Source organism: Oncorhynchus mykiss, chromosome 17 (assembly GCF_057628025.1).
Source record: "Oncorhynchus mykiss isolate SJ-2025 chromosome 17, ASM5762802v1, whole genome shotgun sequence".
NCBI lineage: Eukaryota > Metazoa > Chordata > Actinopteri > Salmoniformes > Salmonidae > Oncorhynchus > Oncorhynchus mykiss.
In genome coordinates, this window is record NC_143038.1 from 41,513,423 (window position 1) to 41,534,484 (window position 21,062).

General features: G+C 41.8%; 1 protein-coding gene across 2 annotated transcripts in view; it reads left to right on the forward strand.

Annotated features, from left to right (window-relative positions):
* Positions 1-7,927: 7,927 nt before the first annotated feature.
* Positions 7,928-21,062, forward strand: part of LOC110494215 (arf-GAP with GTPase, ANK repeat and PH domain-containing protein 1) — a 53,658-nt gene continuing 40,523 nt past the window's right edge. Inside the window, exon 1 of one of the 2 annotated variants that reach the window (XM_021569055.3) lies at positions 7,928-8,403. In XM_021569055.3, coding sequence (XP_021424730.2) covers positions 8,241-8,403 — 163 coding nt within the window. In that variant the 5' untranslated portion in view covers positions 7,928-8,240. The remainder of the gene's footprint in view (positions 8,404-21,062) is intronic. The other variant, XM_021569054.3, reaches the window with a different exon arrangement.

Consider the following 21,062-nt stretch of genomic DNA (forward strand, 5'->3'; position numbering starts at 1 on the left):
TTTAAACAAGTTAACATTCACAAGGCAGCAGGGCCAGAAGCATCACCAGTACGTGTACTTGGAGGATGCGCTTCACTGACATTTTCTTTTTTTTTTTTTTTTTTTTTTTTTGAATTTTACCCCTTTTTCTCCCCAATTTCGTGGTATCCAATTGTTTGTAGTAGCTACTATCTTGTCTCATCGCTACAACTCCCGTACGGGCTCGGGAGAGACGAAGGTTGAAAGTCATGCCTCCTCCGATACACAACCCAACCAAGCCGCACTGCTTCTTAACACAGCACGCATCCAACCCGGAAGCCAGCCGCACCAATGCGCCGGAGGAAACACCGTGCACCTGGCCACCTTGGCTAGCGCACACTGCGCCCAGCCCGCCACAGGAGTCGCTGGTGCGCGATGAGACAAGGACACCCCTACCGACCAAGCCCTCCCTAACCCGGGCGACGCTAGGCCAATTGTGCGTCGCCCCACGGACCTCCCGGTCGCGGCCGGTTACGACAGAGCCTGGGCGCGAACCCAGGGACTCTGATGGCACAGCTGGCGCTGCAGTACAGCGCCCTTAGCCACTGCGCCACCCGGGAGGCCCTTCACTGACATTTTCAACCTCTCCCTGACCCCGTCTGTAATACCTTCATGTTCATGTTTAAAGCAGACCACCATAGTCCCTGTGCCCAAGAATGCCGATGTAACGTGTCTAAATGACTCACATCTATAGCCATGAAATGCTTTGAAAGGCTGGTCATGGCTTACATCAACACCATCATCCCAGACAGCCTGGAGCCACTCCAACTCGCATACCTCCCCAACAGATCCACAGATGACACAATCACTATTGCACTCCACACTGCCCTTTCCCACTTGGACAAAAGAAACACCTACATGAGAATGCTGTTCATTGACCACAGCTCAGTGTTAAATACCATGGTGCCCTCAAAACCCATCACCTAGCTAATGATCCTAGGACTGAACACCTCCTTCTGCAACTGGATCCTGGACTTCCTGAAGGGACGCCCCCAGGTGGTGAAGATAGGCAACAACAAATCCGCCACGCTGACCCTCAACATGGGGGCCCTTCAAGGGTGCGTGCTTAGTCCCCTCCTGTGCTCCCTGTTCACCCACGACTGCATGGCCGCGCACGACTCCAACACCATCATTAAGTTTGCAGACAACATGACGGTGGTAGGCCTGATCACAGATGACAATGAGACTGCCTATAGGGAAGAGGATAGAGACCTGGCAGTGTGGTACCAGGACAACAACCTCTCTCTCAACATCAGCAGACAAATGAGCATATCGTGAACTACAGGAAATGGAGGGCAGAGCACAACCCAATTCATATCGACACGGCTGTAGTGGAGCGGGTCGAGATCTTCAAGTTCCTCAGTGTCCACATCACTATCATGTTCCAAACACACCAACACAGTTGTGAAGAGGGCACAGGCCCTCAGATTCTCAAAAAGTTCTACAGTTGCACCACCGAGAGCAGCCTGACTGGTTGCATCACTGCCTGGTATGGCAACTGCTGGGCATCTGACCGTAAGACGCTACAGAGGGTAGTGCGTACGGCCCAGTACATCACTGGAGCCAAGCTTCCTGCCATCCAGGACCTCTATACCAGGCAGTGTCAGAGGAAGGCCTTAAAAATTGTCAAAGACTCCAGCCACCCAAGTCATAGACTGTTCTCTCTGCTACCGCACAGCACTGATACACCAAGTCTGGAACCAACAGGACCCTGAAAAGTTTCTACCCCCAAGCCATAAGACTGCTAAAAAGTTAGTTTGAAATAGTAAACCAAATAGCTACCCGGACTATATGCATTGACCCCTTTTTGCACTAACTGTTTTTACTCATCACATACGCTGCTGCTACACTTTACTATCTGTCACTTTATTGCTAGTTACAGTATACAGTGGGGCAAAAAGTATTTAGTCAGCCACCAATTGTGCAAGTTCTCCCACTTAAAAAGATGAGAGAGGCCTGTAATTTTCATCATAGGTACACTTCAACTATGACAGACAAAATGAGGAAGAAAAATCCAGAAAATCACATTGTAGGATTTTTTGTGAATTTATTTGCAAATTGTGGTGGAAAATAAGTATTTGGTCAATAACAAAAGTTTATCTCAATACTTTGTTATATACCCTTTGTTGGCAATGACAGAGGTCAAACGTTTTCTGTAAGTCTTCACAAGGTTTGCACACACTGTTGCTGGTATTTTGGCCCATTCCTCCATGCAGATCTCCTCTAGAGCAGTGATGTTTTGGGGCTGTTGCTGGGCAACATGGACTTTCAACTCCCTCCAAAGATTTTCTACGGGGTTGAGATCTGGAGACTGGCTAGGCCACTCCAGGACCTTGAAATGCTTCTTACGAAGCCACTCCTTCGTTGCCCAGGCGGTGTGTTTGGGATCATTGTCATGCTGAAAGACCCAGCCACGTTTCATCTTCAATGCCCTTGCTGATGGAAGGAGGTTTTCACTCAAAATCTCACGATACATGGCCCCATTCATTCTTTCCTTTACACGGATCAGTCGTCCTGGTCCCTTTGCAGAAAAACAGCCCCAAAGCATGATGCTTCCACACCCATGCTTCACAGTAGGTATGATGCTGTCATGTTGCTTATCTCGTTAGCCCAGCCATGATGATCCTATCCTCTTTCAACTATTTCTCCTCCGCTTCAGTACCTACAGTGGGGCAAAAAAGTATTTAGTCAGCCACCAATTGTGCAAGTTCTCCCACTTAAAAAGATGAGAGAGGCCTGTAATTTTCATCGTAGGTACACTTCAACTATGACAGACAAAATGACAAGAAAAAAAATCCAGAAAAACACATTGTAGGATTTTTAATGAATTTATTTGCAAATTATGGTGGAAAATAAACATTTGGTCACCTACAAACAAGCAAGATTTCTGGCTCTCACGACCTGAATCTGAATCATCCAAATGCTCTCTAGCAAACTTCAGACGGGCCTGGACATGTACTGGCTTAAGCAGGGGATTTTTGCTCACCGTTCTTGTGATCATTTTGACCCCACGGGGTGAGATCTTGCGTGGAGCCCCAGATCGAGGGAGATTATCAGTGGTCTTGTATGTCTTCCATTTCCTAATAATTGCTCCCACAGTTGATTTCTTCAAACCAAGTTGCTTACCTATTGCAGATCAGTCTTCCCAGCCTGGTGCAGGTTTACAATTTTGTTTCTGATGTCCTTTGACAGCTCTTTGGTCTTGGCCATAGTGGAGTTTGGAGTGTGACTGTTTGAGGTTGTGGACAAGCGTCTTTTATACTGATAACAAGTTCAAACAGGTGCCATTAATACAGGTAACGAGTGGAGGACAGAGGAGCCTCTTAAAGAAGAAGTTACAGGTCTGTGAAAGCCAGAAATCTTGCTTGTTTGTAGATGACCAAATACTTATTTTCCACCATAATTTGCAAATAAATTCGTAAAAAATCCTACAATGTGATTTTCTGGATTTTTTTCTAATTTTGTCTGTCATAGTTGAAGTGTACCTATGATGAAAATTACAGGCCTCTCTCATCTTTTTAAGTGGGAGAACTTGCACAATTGGTGGCTGACTAAATACTTTTTTGCCCCACTGTATGTACATATTTACCTCTTACCTCGTATCCCTGCACATCGACTCATTACTGGTACCCCTTGTAACTTGTGCCAAGTTATCGTTAATCATTGTGTATATATTATTATTTTTGGTATTTATCTATTTTCTTTCTCTCTGCATTGTTGGGAAGTGCCCGGAAGTAAGCATTTCACTGTTAGTCCACACCTGTTGTTTATGAAGCATGTGAGAAATATTGATTAGATATTCATAAAGGTTGTAATAGTAAAAAACGGATTTGTCGTCATCTTTTGGCTGAAAAGGTAAAAAGGTTGGTGGTGAAACGTCACAGCTCGGCAACTCAGGTAAAAACATTTTCTCTGAGTTTCCCACTTTCTACTTGGAGGGTCGTACAAGTGAAATTTACCACTGGGAACTAGGAGCTTCTGATAATTCAGCATGTGAACACTGCAATAAACTTAAAGTACAGCTATCATGCTTGTAAACAAATTATAGTGTTTTAAAAAAACACATATGAATAATGTTTTGTTGCATTTAAGTGGCAAAAATGCTGTTATCGAGGTAATTCCCTCAGAGTTTAGCATTTGGGAGAAGTCGGCATTAAAGACAACTCGGAAACTATGAAATCTTCGACTTGGAAAGTCGTGGTAGAAAGATGAGGGCCTAGTTTCCCACTCAGAAATAATCAGAATCAACCAATAGGATGCTGTACGCAAAAGCATATGCACGTTTTTACTCAAGGATTCAGAGTTTCTGAGTTGTCTTGAACGGGGCTTCAGGTATGATAAACAAGTTTCCCACTAGTAATTACATTGGAGGGCTGGATTCTTCCCAGTCATTTGTGGTAAGACCACCTTCCCATGTTATGAACACAGCATAAAAATGTGTAAATTAGCAGCAGTTAAAGCTAGAATACTTAACTAAAACAATAACAAAGGGCCACCCCGTCTCTGTTTTGGTAATAAGCTGAACAATGGGCCTGGAGAAATGTAACCACTCAAATTCATAGATACAGTGCATTCGGAAAGTATTCTGACCCCTTGACTTTTTCCACATTTTGTTACATTACAGCCTTATTCTAAAATTGATTTTTTTTAAATCGCATCTACACACAATACCTCATAATGACAGCAAAAACAGGTTTTTAGAAATGTTTGCAAATGTATTAAAAATAAAAAAAATGAAATATAAAATGTACATTAAGTATTCAGATTCTTTACTCTGTACAAGCTTGACACACCTTGTAGTTTTTCCTATTCTTCTCTGCAGATTATCTCAAACTCTGTCAGGTTGGATTGTGAGCATCGCTGAACAAATATTTTCAGGTCTCTCAGAGATGATCGATAGGGTTCAAGTCTGGGCTTTGGCTGGGCCACTCAAAGACATTCAGAGACTTGTCCCACAGCCACTCCTGCGTTGTTTTGGTTGTGTGCTTAGGGTCGTTATCCTGTTGGAAGCTGAACCGTCGCCCCCAGTCTGAGGTTCTGAGCGCTCTGGAGCAGGTTTTCATCAAGGATCTCTCTGTACTTTGCTTCGTTCCTCTTTCCCTCGATTCTGACGAGCAGTTGTGTAAAGTAACGAAGTAGAATTACTTGAGTTTTTGATATTTAATACATTTGCAAACATTTCAAAAAACCTGTTTTTGCTTTTTCATTATGGGGTATTGTGTGTAGATTGATGAGGGAAAAAAATATTTAATACATTTTCGAATAAGGCTGTAACGTAACAAAATGTGGAAAAAGTCAAGAGGTCTGAATACTTTCCGAATGCACTGTATGTATGCAAAGACAGACCATCCATGATATCAACATTATAGTTTTAACCATGTTATGAGGCTATACAGTGGTTGTTTACATTTACATTGTTTACAAACATTGAAGTACAACAACTTTATTTTCATATCAGCATGCTGCAATAAACCTAAAGTACAGCCATCATGCTTGTAAACAAACTATAGTGTTTAAAAAAACATTAATGTTTTGTTGTTGCATTTAAGTGTTCAGCATGTGGGAGAAGTCGGCGTTATTCAAAATATTCTGAGTACTTTTGGGTGTCAGGGAAAATGTATGGAGTAATGTCTGGAGTAAAAAGTACATCTTTTTCTTTAGGAATGTAAAAGTTGTCAAAAATATAAATAGTAAAGTAAAGTACAGATACCCCCCAAAAAACGACTTAACTAGTACTTTCAAGTATTTTTACACCACTGCTGCTTTACTGTTTATAAATGAAAGCACTTTATGTATCTAGTCCCCCGTTTGAAGGTATCATAAGTACAGTGGCAAGAAAAAGTATGTGAACCCTTTGGAATTACCTGGATTTCTGCATAAATTGGTCATAGATGAAGATCAGATCAAATTCTAAGTCACAACAATAGACAAACACACAAACACAAATAATAACACACAAACAATTATATGTTCTCATGTCTTTATTGAACACAACATATAAACATTCACAGAGTAGGGTGGAAAAAGTATGTGAACCCTTGGATTTAATAACTGGTTGATCCTCCCTTGGCAGCAATAACCTCAACCAAACGTTTTCTGTAGTTGCGGACCAGACCTGCACAACGGTCAGGAAGAATTTTGGACCATTCATCTTTACAAAACTGTTTCAGTTCAGCAATATTCTTAGGATGTCTGGTGTGAAGCGCTCGAGGTCACGCCACAGCATTTTTAATCGGGTTGAGTTCAGGACTCAGACTGGGCCACTCCAGAAGGTGTATTTTCTTCTGTTGTTGATTTACTTCTATGTTTTGGGTCGTTGTCCTGTTGCATCACCCAATTTATGTTGAGCTTCAATTGGAGGACAGATAGCCTTACATTCCCAAGCAAAATGTCTTGATAAAACTTGGTAATTAATTTGTCCGTTGATGATCGCAAGCTGTCCAGGCCCTGAGGCAACAAAGCAGCTCCAAACCATGATGCTTGCTCCATCCATATTTTACCATTCAGATGAGTTTTTGATGTTTCTGTGCATTTTTTTCTCCACACATAGTGTTCCTTCCAAACAAAGCAACATTAGTTTAATCTGTCCACAGAATATTTTGCCAGAAGCACTGTGGAACATCCAGGTGCTCTTTTGGACAGCAGTGGCTTCTTCCATGGTGTCCTATCATGAACACCATTCTTGTTTAGTGTTTTATTTATTGTAGACTCATCGACAGAGATGTTACCATGTTCCAGAAATTTCTGTAAGTCTTTAGCTGACACTCTAAGATTCTTCTTAACCTCATTGAGCATTCTGCACTGTGCTCTTGCAGTCGTCTTTGCAGGACGGCCACTCTTAGGGAGAGTAGCAACAGTGCTGAACTTTCTCCATTTGTAGTCAATATGTCTTACTATGGACTGATGAACATCAATGCTTTTAGAGATACTTTTGTAACCCGTTCCAGCTTTTTGCAAGTCAACAGTTCTTAGATCTGAGATCTCTTTTGTTCGAGGCATGGTTCACATCAGGCAATGCTTCTTGTGAATAGCAAACTCAAATTTTGTGATTTTCTTTATAGGGCAGGGCAGCTCTAACCAACCTCTCCAATCTCATCTCATTGATTGGACTCCAGGTTAGCTGACTCCTGACTCCAATGAGCTTTTGGAGGAGTCATTAGCCTAGGGGTTCACATACTTTTTACAACCTACGCTGTGAATGTTTAAATGATGTATTCAATATAGACAAGAACAATCCAACAATGTGTGTGTTATTAGTTTAAGCACACTGTGTTTGTCTATTGTTGTGACTAAGATGATCAGATCAAATTGTATGACTAATTTATGCAGAAATCCAGGTAATTCCAAAGGGTTCACATACTTTTCTTGCCAAATGCATCCAAGAAGTTTGTAGTCACATGCTCGATGTAATCATTGCGTGATAGGAATAGTGAATTTGTATAATTATCTATAACACCTTCAAATTGGTGGACTAGATACAGTATATAAAGCGCATTAGTTTCTAAACAGTGAATCGGATATGTATGAAAATACCCTCAAATATAAGGTGACATTATGTACTTTCGCCTAATTTAAAACATTCGATCTCAAATCAATAATTCTGGAGTATTGAGACAAATTAAACGTTTTTGCTTCAATGTCCAAATAAATGTAGGATGTACTTCACTTGTATTGCTACAAAGCCACATACACACACCACACTGTGAAAAGACTGGTTGAATCAAAGTTGTTTCCACGTAATTTAAACCCCCCAAAATAAGTGATGACGTTGAATCAACGTGGAAAACAGATTGGATTGGCAAAAAGTCATCAACATAAAGACATTTAAGTCCAATGACATAGTGATTTTTTATTTATTTCACAACTCAACCAAATGTACATCAAAATTAGACGTTGGACTGACGTCTGTGCCCAGTGGGAAACACTGTCTCCATGAGGTGTCATATTTTTTCAGAGGACAAAACGAGTCCGACTCATCAGCATTCTTCTTGCAGCTCTTTAAAACAAGGAAGTAGTCGTTGTAAGGCACAAACGGAACAAGAAATTTGCTCAAATGAATAAAGTAATTTTGATTGATGATGTAGGCTACTTTGCAGACAGAATCTCTTATTAAACTGAATACATAGGTTCGATTAGCTTTGGTTGAACTGTTTGGAGAAGTGCGCGCAGATGGATAACGAATGTCAATCTCGCGCATGTAATCACCAGAGACAGGTGTCATTATGAACGGCAGCAACAAGTTAGCGCTTTCCAATGCAATTCGGACCGAGGTACGGCGCTATGAAATTGTGAAAAACAACTTTGCCAAACTTTTTAAGCAGTTGGAGAGCGTCGACGACCTACAGCTTCGCTCTGGTTTAAACGTTCACCTTCACAGCATCCAAGGTAAGCAATTCAATAGGCCTAGCCCCATGGCCTGCCATTGGCTCCCAACCCAGTTTATCATGCAAGGAGTTGTCCTGACAACCGACAAATAGTGGACGCATTTTCATTAAAATCAAATGATAGCCTACCTGTAATTAAAATACACCACTTTAAAACGTAATTTCAAAGTGCTGGCAACTTGATAGGCTATATATGTTCCTTTAGCCTAGTCCAAGTGTTCCCAAACTTTTTCACTCGGGTCCCCCTTCAGCATTGGAGAACGTCCTGCACACCCAGCAAAACTAGAATAGTCCCACTAAGCAAAATTACTTGAAATGACTTCTAAAACATAACTTAAACGTCTGAAAAGACAAGTTCAATTTAGGTTCAGATTGAAATGTGAAAATCTATTTTCCGTATGTTTAAAATACTTATTTTTCAGGATGTTGAAAAGGCATATTTTCCGGACGTTGAAAGTACGTATTTTCCAGATGTTGAAATCGGGTACATTTTCGGTTCTGAATAAAAGTTGAAAATAAGTCATTTGTAGATGTCTATGTTTGGGCCGAATCAAGGCTGGTCAGACCGGACAAAATCTGAACCAAAAATAGACGTCTATGATTGGTTCAGATTTGGTCCGGACCGGAACAAAAACCAATGTCTGTGGAAATCAAGGCCGGTACGGAACTGCAAAAAAAAAAAAGACGTCCAAAAGGTGTAGGCACCAGTACATGCTTACTGAGGTGTAGCCCACAGTGTTGTAGCCCACAGTGTTGTCTGAAATTGAATTTTATGAATGCCCGTCAATGTTATGTTGTCTATAAACACCAAGAAACGATATCCGGACAGGACCAAAAAAAGACGTTGGCTCGTGCATACTTGGGTATAGCCTACCATGTCTGCCACAATGGAATTTTATCAATGCTCATCTGTGTTGTTGGCCCTCCATTTGTAAAACAGGCCATTGCATTGGCTTTATTAGTCTTAATTCCTGTGACTAATCAATTTGGTTATTTAAGTTCTGAATATAATTTACCCAACTTTATCAGGAGTTATCGTGAGCCTATTTGCAATGTGTTTACACAGCGGGAAATGCAGAAGGATTTTCTTTGTCGCTATGATCAACTTTCAACAACTGATCATGACAATGGGGTGAACATCCTACACAACAGTTGTGATTGTCCATTCCATATTGTCTATTTTATTTAGTGCCATTTAGGTTAGGCTATTTGATCGGAGAAACCTGGACTAGTTGATCTGGACATTTCTGACAAGTATAAAAAGGTATCAAATCTAATTTTACATACTTTTTTGCCCCACTGTATGTAAAATGTGTATTTAGTCAGCCACCAATTGTGCAAGTTCTCCCACTTAAAACGATGAGATAGGCCTGTAATTTTCATCATAGGTACACTTCAACTATAATAGACAAAATGAGAAGAAAATCCAGAAAATCACATTGTAGGATTTTTAATGAATTTATTTGCAAACTATGGTGGAAAATAAGTAAATATTCATAATATTATTAATAAATATAATACAATAAAAAAATCCATAAAAGATTTTTGAAAATTAATCAGTATATTTGAGTTTTAACCATAACATATGTTGTTGTAATATTTGTTGTATCTTTTCTGGGGGATGAAACTGAAATTGTAACCAGCTTTGTATGACTTTTTTAAGAAAAGGCAATACTTTAAACAACATTTCATTTTCAATTAGTCAGAAATGAGAAGTTGTAATCTGTATAAAGGCAATTTGTTTAACAAAGGATGAGCCTTTCTTAATAATCTACTGGAGAACCATTTTGGGTTTAAGTTTAACTTACAGTGCCTTGTGAAAGTATTCGGCCCCCTTGAACTTTGCGACCTTTTGCCACATTTAAGGCTTCAAACATAAAGATATAAAACTGTATTTTTTTGTGAATAATCAACAACAAGTGGGACACAATCATGAAATGGAACGACATTTATTGGATATTTCAAACTTTTTTTAACAAATCAAAAACTGAAAAATTGGGCGTGCAAAATTATTCAGCCCCTTTACTTTCAGTGCAGCAAACTCTCTCCAGAAGTTCAGTGAGGATCTCTGAATGATCCAATGTTGACCTAAATGACTAATGATGATAAATACAATCCACCTGTGTGTAATCAAGTCTCCGTATAAATGCACCTGCACTGTGATAGTCTCAGAGGTCCGTTAAAAGCGCAGAGAGCATCAGGAAGAACAAGGAACACACCAGGCAGGTCCGAGATACTGTTGTGAAGAAGTTTAAAGCCGGATTTGGATACAAAAAGATTTCCCAAGCTTTAAACATCCCAAGGAGCACTGTGCAAGCGATAATATTGAAATGGAAGGAGTATCAGACCATTGCAAATCTACCAAGACCTGGCCGTCCCTCTAAACTTTCAGCTCATACAAGGAGAAGACTGATCAGAGATGCAGCCAAGAGGCCCATGATCACTCTGGATGAACTGCAGAGATCCATAGGACAACAATCAGTCGTATATTGCACAAATCTGGCCTTTATGGAAGAGTGGCAAGAAGAAAGCCATTTCTTAAAGATATCCATAAAAAGTGTTGTTTAAAGTTTGCCACAAGCCACCTGGGAGACACACCAAACATGTGGAAGAAGGTGCTCTGGTCAGATGAAACCAAAATTGAACTTTTTGGCAACAATGCAAAACGTTATGTTTGGCGTAAAAGCAACACAGCTGAACACACCATCCCCACTGTCAAACATGGTGGTGGCAGCATCATGGTTTGGGCCTGCTTTTCTTCAGCAGGGACAGGGAAGATGGTTAAAATTGATGGGAAGATGGATGGAGCCAAATACAAGACCATTCTGGAAGAAAACCTGATGGAGTCTGCAAAAGACCTGAGACTGGGACGGAGATTTGTCTTCCAACAAGACAATGATCCAAAACATAAAGCAAAATCTACAATGGAATGGTTCAAAAATAAACATATCCAGGTGTTAGAATGGCCAAGTCAAAGTCCAGACCTGAATCCAATCGAGAATCTGTGGAAAGAACTGAAAACTGCTGTTCACAAATGCTCTCCATTCAACCTCACTGAGCTCGAGCTGTTTTGCAAGGAGGAATGGGAAAACATTTCAGTCTCTCGATGTGCAAAACTGATAGAGACATACCCCAAGCGACTTACAGCTGTAATCGCAGCAAAAGGTGGCGCTACAAAGTATTAACTTAAGGGGGCTGAATAATTTTGCACGCCCAATTTTTCAGTTTTTGATTTGTTAAAAAAGTTTGAAATATCCAATAAATGTCGTTCCACTTCATGATTGTGTCCCACTTGTTGTTGATTCTTCACAAAAAAATACAGTTTTATATCTTTATGTTTGAAGCCTGAAATGTGTCAAAAGGTCGCAAAGTTCAAGGGGGCCGAATACTTTCGCAAGGCACTGTATGTATGTGTGAAGCTTTTAGTGAGAGGTTTAAAGCTATAATATTGAATCATTTTTGCCCCCCAAACTCAGTCATTATATAAATAGACACATTTAATTTTGTCGTTTTAAAGTCGTCTGGAGTAGGCAGTGCCATTAGTAAGTAAGTAAACTGTGATAGGAACAAAAAGTTAATCAATGTGATTTTTCCATAAATAGACAAGTATTTACCTCTCCATGGTTGTAGAATCTTATCTATTTTTGTTAACTTTCTATTGAAATTGATTGTGGTAAGTTAAATTATATTTTTTGAGATTTGAATACCAAGTATTCACATACTTGCCCATTTTATTGGTAAACTACAAGGTAGTGTAAACACTATTTTTTTTTAAACAATCCAATAGGTAATATGGTACACTTGTCATAATTAGATTTTAATCCAGAGAGGCTAGAAAAGTGATCAAGATCTTCAATGAGACTGTGCAGGGATCCTGATCGCAGACTAGAGTCATCAGCATACATTGACATTTTTTGTTTTTATCCCCTGGATTTCTAACCCATTGATTATCTTGTTTGATACATTTTAAATAGCTAGCATTTCAATGGCCATTGTTTTACTCCTTTTAAAAGCTCAATACTTTCTGAGAAGTAACCATTATTTACTTATTTATCCCCCCCTTGATTATCCTTTTAGCCTTCCTGTGACATTGGGTACTGTAGGTGTCCTGGATGGCAGGCAGTGTGTCCCCTGTGATCCATTGGGCAGACCGTACCACCCTCTGGAGAGGCCTCCGGTTGTGGGCGGTGCAGTTGCCATACCAGGCGGTGATGCAGCCTGACAGGATGCTCTCAATTGTGCATCTTTAAAAGTTTGTGAGGGTCTTAGGGGCCAAGACAAATTTCTTCAGCCTCCTGAGGTTGAAGAGGCGCTGTTGTGCCTTCTTCACCACGCTGTCTGTGTGTGTGTAGACCATTTCAGATTGTCAGTGATGTGTACGCCGAGGAACTTGAAGCTTTTCACCTTCTCCACTGCGGTCCTGTGGATGTGGGAGTGCTCCCTCTGCTGTCTCCTGAAGTCCACAAACATCTCTTTTGTTTTGTTGAGGGAGAGGTTAATTTTCTGGCAGCACTCCGCGAGGGCCCTCATCTCCTCTCTCTTGGCTGTCCCGTCATTGATGGTAATCAGGCATACTACTATTATGTCGTCTGCAAACTTGCTTCCCACAATAAGTTGGATGAATTTTGGCCCATTCCTCCTGACAGAGCTGTTGTAACTGAATCAGGTTTGTAGACATCCTTGCTTGCACACGCTTTTTCAGTTCTGCCCACAAATTTTCTATAGGATTGAGGTCAGGGCTTTGTGATGGGCACTCCAATACCTTGACTTTGTTGTCCTTAAGCCATTTTGCCACAACTTAGTATGCGTGGGGTCATTGTCCATTTGGAAGACCCATTTGTGACCAAGCTTTAATTTCCTGACTGATGTCTTGAGATGTTGCTTCAATATATCCACATAATTGTCCTCCCTCATGGTGCCATCTATTTTGTGAAGTGCACCAGTCCCTCCTGCAGCAAATCACCCCCACAACATGATGCTGCCACCCCCGTGCTTCACAGTTGGGGTGGTGTTCTTCGGCTTGCAAGCCTCCCCCTTTTTCCTCCAAACATTATGGCCAAACAGTTCTATTTTTGTTTCATCAGACCAGAGGACATTTCTCCAAAAAGTACAATCTTTGACCCATGTGCAGTTGCAAACCATAGTCTGGCTTTTTTATGGTGGTTTTGAAGCCGTGGCTTCTTCCTTGCTGAGCGGCCTTTCAGGTTATGTCGATATAGGACTCATTTTACTGTGGATATTGATACTTTTGTACCTGTTTCCTCCAGCATCTTCACAAGGTCCTTTGCTGTTGTTCTGGGGTTGATTTGCACTTTTCGCACCAAAGTACGTTCATCTCTAGGAGACAGAGCGCGTCTCCTTCCTGAGCAGTATGACAGCTGCATGGCCCATGGTGTTTATACTTGCGTACTATTGTTTGTACAGATGAATGTGGTACCTTCAGGCATTTGGAAATTGCTCCCAAGGATGAACCAGACTTGTGGAGGTCTACATTTTTTTTTCTGAGGTCTTGGCTGATTTCTTTAGATTTTCCAATGATGTCAAGTAAAGAGGCACTGAGTTTGAAGGTAGGCCTTGAAATACATCCACAGGTACACCTCCAATTGACTCAAATTATGTCAATTAGCCTATCAGAAGCTTCTCAAGCCATGTCATCATTTTCTGGAATTTCCAAGCTGTTTAAAGACACAGTCAACTTAGTGCATGTAAACTTCTGACCCACTGGAATTGTGATACAGTGAATTATTAGTGAAATCATCTGTCTTAGCAATTGTTGGAAAAATAACTTGTGTCATGCACAAAGTAGATGTCCTAACCGACTTGCCAAAACTATAGTTTGTAAACAAGAAATTTGTGGAATGGTTGAAAAACGAGTTGTAATGACTCCAACTTAAGTGTATGTAAACTTCTGACTTCAACTGTAGGTATTTATCTTGTCCAGGTGGGATAGGGTGGTGTGTTAGCAGATCACATGACCTGTATCTGCTCTGTGATTGGATGATACAGCAGCTATCAATTGACATCGTGTGTTCGCTAACAGACCTCGTGATTTGTATCTGCTCTGCGATTGGACGATACATACCGCAATGCTGTAGGTTATGAAAGATGGCGCTGTTTTACGGGCTCCTGACTAATTCTGTTATATATATATATATATATATATACACACACACACACACACACACTCTACCGGTCAAAAGTTTTAGAACACCTACTGGGGGTTTTACTGTATTTTTTTTACTATTATCTACATTATAGAGTAATAGTTAAGACATCAACACTATGAAATAACACATATGGAATCATGTTGTAACCAAACAAGTGTTAAACAAATCAAAATATATTTGAGATTCTTCAAATAGCCACCCTTTGCAAATAGCCACCGCCATACAACTGCACATGGGGACAAAGATTGTACTTTTTGGAGAAATGTCCTCTGGTCTGATGAAACAAAAATATAACTGTTTGGCCATAATGACCATCGTTATGTTTGGAGGAAAAAGGGGGAGGCTTGCAAGCTGAAGACACCATCCCAACCGTGAAGCACAGTGGTGGCAGCATCATGTTGTCGGGGTGCTTTGCTGCAGGAGGGACTGGTGCACTTCACAAAATAGATGGCACCATGAGGGAGGACAATTATGTGGATATATTGAAGCAACATCTCAAGACATCAGTCAGGAAATTAAAGCTTGGTCGCAAATGGGTCTTCCAAATAGACAATGGCCCCATGCATACTTCCAAAGTTGTGGCAAAATGGCTTAAGGACAACAAAGTCAAGGTATTGGAGTGGCCATCACGAAGCCCTGACCTCAATCCTATAGAAAATTTGTGGGCAGAACTGAAAAAGTGTGTACGAGCTAGGATGCCTACAAACCTGACTCCGTTACACAAACTTATTGTGGGAAGCTAGTCGAAGGCTACCCAAAACGTTTGACCCAAGTTAAACAATTTAAAGGCAATGCTAGCAAATACTAATTGAGTGTATGTAAACTTCTGACAGACTGGGAATGTGATGAAATAAATAATTCTCTCTACTATTATTCTGACATTTCACATTCTTAAAATAAAGTGCCACCTAAGATGACACCTAAGACAGGGAATTTTTACTAGGATTAAATGTCAGGAATTGTGAAACTGAGTTTAAATGTATGTGGCTAAGGTGAATACAAACTTCCGACTTCAACTGTACCAGTCCCGTGTTTACTTTAATTCTACTAACTGTAAGGCTGTAAATGTGGTAGAGGATGTTGTTGGATTTACTATTCAAATATTGTATCTGAATCTAACGTCAAACAAACCTCCATGCCCTGAACTAATAATATAATATAATGAGCAATCAGGTTGATTGTGCATTTATGCAAGTTGTGGTTACAGATAGCGTGCCCCTTGAGACGTTTTCATGGCAGCGAGAATTCGTCATCGTTGGCCCTATTTCCTCTGTCTCTCTGCAAAGCCACTTCCTGCCTCAAGGAGACAGGCAGAGTATGTATTGGTACAGCTTCCTCCCTCCCCTGTACTCTACTTAATTTACAATTCAAAATTCGCCTTACTCCCACAATGTTTATTTTATCACACACTTTTACAGTGTCTCCTCATGTACACTCCCTGGACTTAACCTAAATCAAGCACCTCAAAAATGCTCTCCCGCCCCCTGTCTTACGTCTATCCTATCTCATCTCTTCTGTCCCTCCACCTTGTGTTGTCATTTAGCCTTTCCTCACAGCAGGTATCACTCCTCGTTAGGAGACACTATTCATCTTCAATAGCATCTCTATGAGACACAGAGGAAGAGACCAAGACCGAGACCGAACTCACTGCAACACACCACCTGGCTTCTCTCTACTGGTGTGGCAGTTAAATGATATCCTAATCTCCAGTCATAATCATTCAGATGCAGACTTGTCAGCCTCGTCTAGTTTCTTTCTTTGTGTTATTGCAGATCTCATATTTTGCAGTTACGAGGCAATTAGGACAATTTGAAACACCCCGGATCTTCTCTCAAGAGCTCTGATTCGATTTCTGAACCCACTCACCCTCTCCCTCTGTGTGTGTGTGTTTCATTCTGCAGTGTCTGTGTGTAAGGTGTGTATGCACATAATTTCTACACACTCATTTATTTGTTTTCCATTATTTCATTTGCATTGCGGAAGAGTCAAGTGTCATTAGTTTTGTATGTGTGTGTGCCCAATTTCTGATTGCCTGCGTAGGGGTCTCCTAAGTCCCACCCATCCCCCTGTCTACTTAACATTGCATACACACACACACACCGCCCACACCCTTCATGGCAGGAGGATGTTAATCGTCATTACGATGTGGCCGGGGAGGCTAAATGTTGATTTAATTCCTCTATGGAAGGATCACATAATGCCCTTGTCACACAGCCGGGCCTAGCCTCCCTTCCAGAACTGGAGAAATATAAATGTGTCCCTGTAAGAAAGAGGTCACACCTCAGGCCAAAATGAATGTAGTCTGATGCTGGTGATTACACCAGAATGCAGAACATGTGTCAACTATCAGATTAGCAAAAGGAGAGTGGTGGTGTGGCTCTCCAGAGCAGCATTTTAGTTATGCAGGTGGTGTGTTGGAATGCACAGGGCCGTGGTCCCCAGTGGTAAGGGAATGCACTCTTTCTTGGTGGTTGACTTGATAAATGTCACAACAGCATAAAAGAAGAATGACAACAATGGCTTCATCACCCCTCAGTGGAATGTTTGGATTGTTTGTCTCCTCATTCCAGGGTTTGTCTTTATTTTTTACTATTTTCTACATTGTAGAATAGTAGTGAAGACATCAAAACTATGAAATAACACATGGAATCATGTAGTAACCAAAAAAGTGTTAAACAAATCAAAATATATTTGAGATTCTTCAAAGTAGCCACCCTTTGCCTTGATGACAGATTTGCACACTCTTGGCATTCTCTCAACCAGCTTCATGAAGTAGTCACCTGGAATGCATCAGTTCATTAGAGTTATCAGCCTCAGAAATTGCAGCCCAGATAAATGCTTCACAGATTTCAAGTAACAGACACATCTCAGCATCAACTGTTGTGAATCAGGCCTTCATGGTCGAATTGCTGCAAAGAAACCACTACTAAAGGACACCAATAAGATGAGACCTGCTTGGGCCAAGTAACATGCGCAATGGACATTAGACCGGTGGAAATCTGGAATTCTGGTCTGATGAGTCCAAATTTGAGATTTTTGGTTCCAACCGCTGTGTCTTTGTGAGACGCAGATTAGGTGAACAGATGATCTCTGCATGTGTGGTTCCCACCGTGATGCATGGAGGAGGTGCTTGCTTGTGACACTGTCTATGATTTATTTAGAATTCAAGGCACACAACCTGCATGGCTACCATAGCATTCTGCAGCGATATGCCATCACATCTGGTTTGGTCTTAGTGGCAGTATCATTTGTTTGTTGGATGAGTTGGAACGCTGAGTGAAGGAAAAGCAGCCAACAAGTGCTCAGCATATGTGGGAACTCCTTCAAGACTGTCGGAAAAGCGTTCCAGGCAAATCTGGTTGAGAGAATGCCAAGAGTGCTAAGCTGTCATCACGGCAAAGGGTGGCTAGAATATAAAATATATTTTGATTTAACACTTTTTGGTTACTACATGATTCCATTTGTATTATTTCATAGTTTTTATATCTTCACTATTATTCTACAATATAGTAAAAATAAAGAAAAACCCTTGAATAGATGAATAGATGTGTCCAATCTTTTGACTGGTACTGTATGTATAAACAATCCCTTCAAAGTATTCACACCCCTTGACTTTTTCCACCTCCGTGAGAACGTAGGAGCGCACCGGAGGACAGGTAGCAGGCACGGGTTCCCTCTCCAGAGCCTGGCGGATATCCACGTCTATGTCCCAAAGCACAGGGGCAGCGATTCTGGAGGGCAGTGTGATGGACGCACTCAGAACAGGAACCTCTCCCGAATCGTGGAGACAGGACAGGGCATCAGCTTTGATGTTCTTTGAACCTGGAACCTGATGGCATTGACTCTGTAGTCAATACACGGATGTGACCCCCCTTCCTTCTTGGCCACAAAGAAGAAACCTGCCGATGCAGGGGAGGTGGATGGGCAGATGAAACCCTGTTGGAGAGCCTCCTGGATGAACTCCTCCATGGTCTTGGTTTCAGCCACCGACAGGGGGTAGATGCAGCTGCGCAGAGTCTGTAAGCAAGTCGATGGCACAGTCCCAGGGGGCAATGAGGGAGACCGATGGAGTGGGTCTTGGCGAAAACCTCCGGGAGATCCTGGTAAACCTCTGAGATGTTGGCCTGGAGGGCAACCACAATAATCTTAATTGACGTGGACCACAGGGTAAGAGAAAGCAGGTCTTCCAACATCAAATCAAATTTTATTAGTCACATGCGTCGAATACAACAGGTGTAGTCCTCACAATGAAATGCTTACTTACGAGCCCCAAACCAACAATGCAGTTAAAAAAAATATGGATAAAAATAAGAAATAAAAGTAACAAGTAATTTAAGAGCAGCAGTAAAATAACAATAGCGAGACTATATACAGGGGGGTACTGGTACACAGTCAATGTGTGGGGGCACTGGTTAGTTAGAGGTAATATGTACATGTAGGTAGAGTTATTAAAATGACTATGCATAGATGATAACAACTGAGTGTAGCAGTGGTGTAAAGGGGGGGGGGGGGTGGGCAATGCAAACAGTCTGGGTAGCAATTTGATTAGGTGTTCCCGGAGTCTTATGGCTTGGGGGTAGAAGCTGTTTAGAAGCCTTTTGGACCTAGACTTGGCGCTCCGGTACCGTTTGCCGTGCGGTAGCAGAGGGAACAGTCTGACTAGGGTTGCTTGAGTCTTTGACAACTTTGACAACTTTAGGGCCTTCCTCTGACACCGCCTGATATAGAGGTCCTGGATGGCAGGAAGCTTTGCACCAGTGATGTACTGGGCTGTTCGCACAACCCTCTGTAGTGCCTTGCAGTCGGAAGCCGAGCAGTTGCCATACCAGGCAGTGATGCAACCAGTCAGGATGCTCTCGATGGTGCAACTGTAGAACCTTTTGAGGATCTCGGGACCCATGCCAAATCTTTTCAGTCTCCTGAGGGGCAATACGTTTTGTTGTGCCCTCTACATGACTGTCTTGGGGTGTGCTTGGACCATGTTAATTTGTTGGTGATGTGGACACCAAGGAACTTGAAGCTCTCAACCTGATCCACTACAGTCCTGTCGATGAGAATGGGGGCGTACTCTGTCCTCTTTTTCCTGTAGTCCACAATCCTTAGTCTTGATCACGTTGAGGGAGAGGTTGTTGTCCTGGCACCACACGGCCAGGTCTCTGACGTCCTCCGTATAGGCTGTGTCGTTGTCGTTGTTGGTGATCAGGCCTACCACTGTTGCGTCATCGGCAAACTTAATGATGGTGTTGGAGTTGTGCCTGCCCGTGCAGTCCTGAGTGAATAGGGAGTACAGGAGGGGACTGAGCATGCACCCCTGTGTTGTGGATCAGCGTGGAGGATGCATTGTTACCTACCCTTACCACCTGGGGTGGCCCGTCAGGAAGTCCAGGATCCATTTGCAGAGGGAGGTGTTTAGTTCCAGGGTCCTTACCATATTGATGAGCTTTGAGGGCACTATGGTGTTGAACGCTGAGCTGTAGTCAATGAATAGCACTCTCACATAGTTGTTCTTTTTGTCGAGGTGGAAAAGGGCAGTGTGGAGTGCAATAGAGATTGCATCATCTGTTGGGGCGGTATGCAAATTGAAATGGGTCTAGAATTTCTGGGATAATGGTGTTGATGTGAGCCATGACCAGCCATTCGAAGCACTTCATGGCTACAGACATGAGTGCTACGAGTCGGTAGTCGTTTAGACAGGTTACCTTTAGTGTTCTTGGGCACACGCACTATGGTGGTCAGCTTAAAACATGTTGGTATTAAGGACTCGAACAGGGAGAGGTTGAAAATGTCAGTGAAGACACTTGCCAGTTGGTCAGAGCCGGTGTAGTACGATTCGATCTTAGTCCTGTATTGAAACTTTGTCTGTTTGATGGTTTGTCGGAGGGCATAGCAGAATTTCTTTGGGTTAGAGTCCCGCTCCTTGAAAGCGGCAGCTCTAGCCTTTAGCTAGTGCGGATGTTGCCTGTAATCCATGGCTTCTGGTTGGGGTATGTACCTACGGTCACTGTGGGGACGATGCCATCGATGCACTTATTGATGAAGCTACTCAATTCCATCGGAGGAATCCCGGAACATATTCCAGTCTGTGCTAGCAAAACAGTCTTGTAGCTTAGCATCTGCTTCTTTTTTTTATTGATCTTGTCACTGGTGCTTCCTGCTTTAATTTCTGTTTGTAAGCAGGAATCAGGATATAATTATGGTCAGATTTGCAAGATGGAGAGCTTTGAATCCATCTCTGTGTGTGGAGTAAAGGTGGTCCAGAGTTTTTTTTTTTGTTGTTTTTTTTCCCCTCTTGTTGCGCATTTAACATGAAATTTGGTAGACCGATTTTAAGTTTCCCTGCATTAAAGTCCCCGGCTATTAGCAGTGCCACCTCCAGGTGAGCGTTTTCTTGTTTGCTTATGGCGGTATACAGCTCATTCAATGCTGTCTTAGTGCTAGCCTCTGACTGGTGGTATGTAAACAGCTATGAGAAATACAGATAAACTCTCTAGGT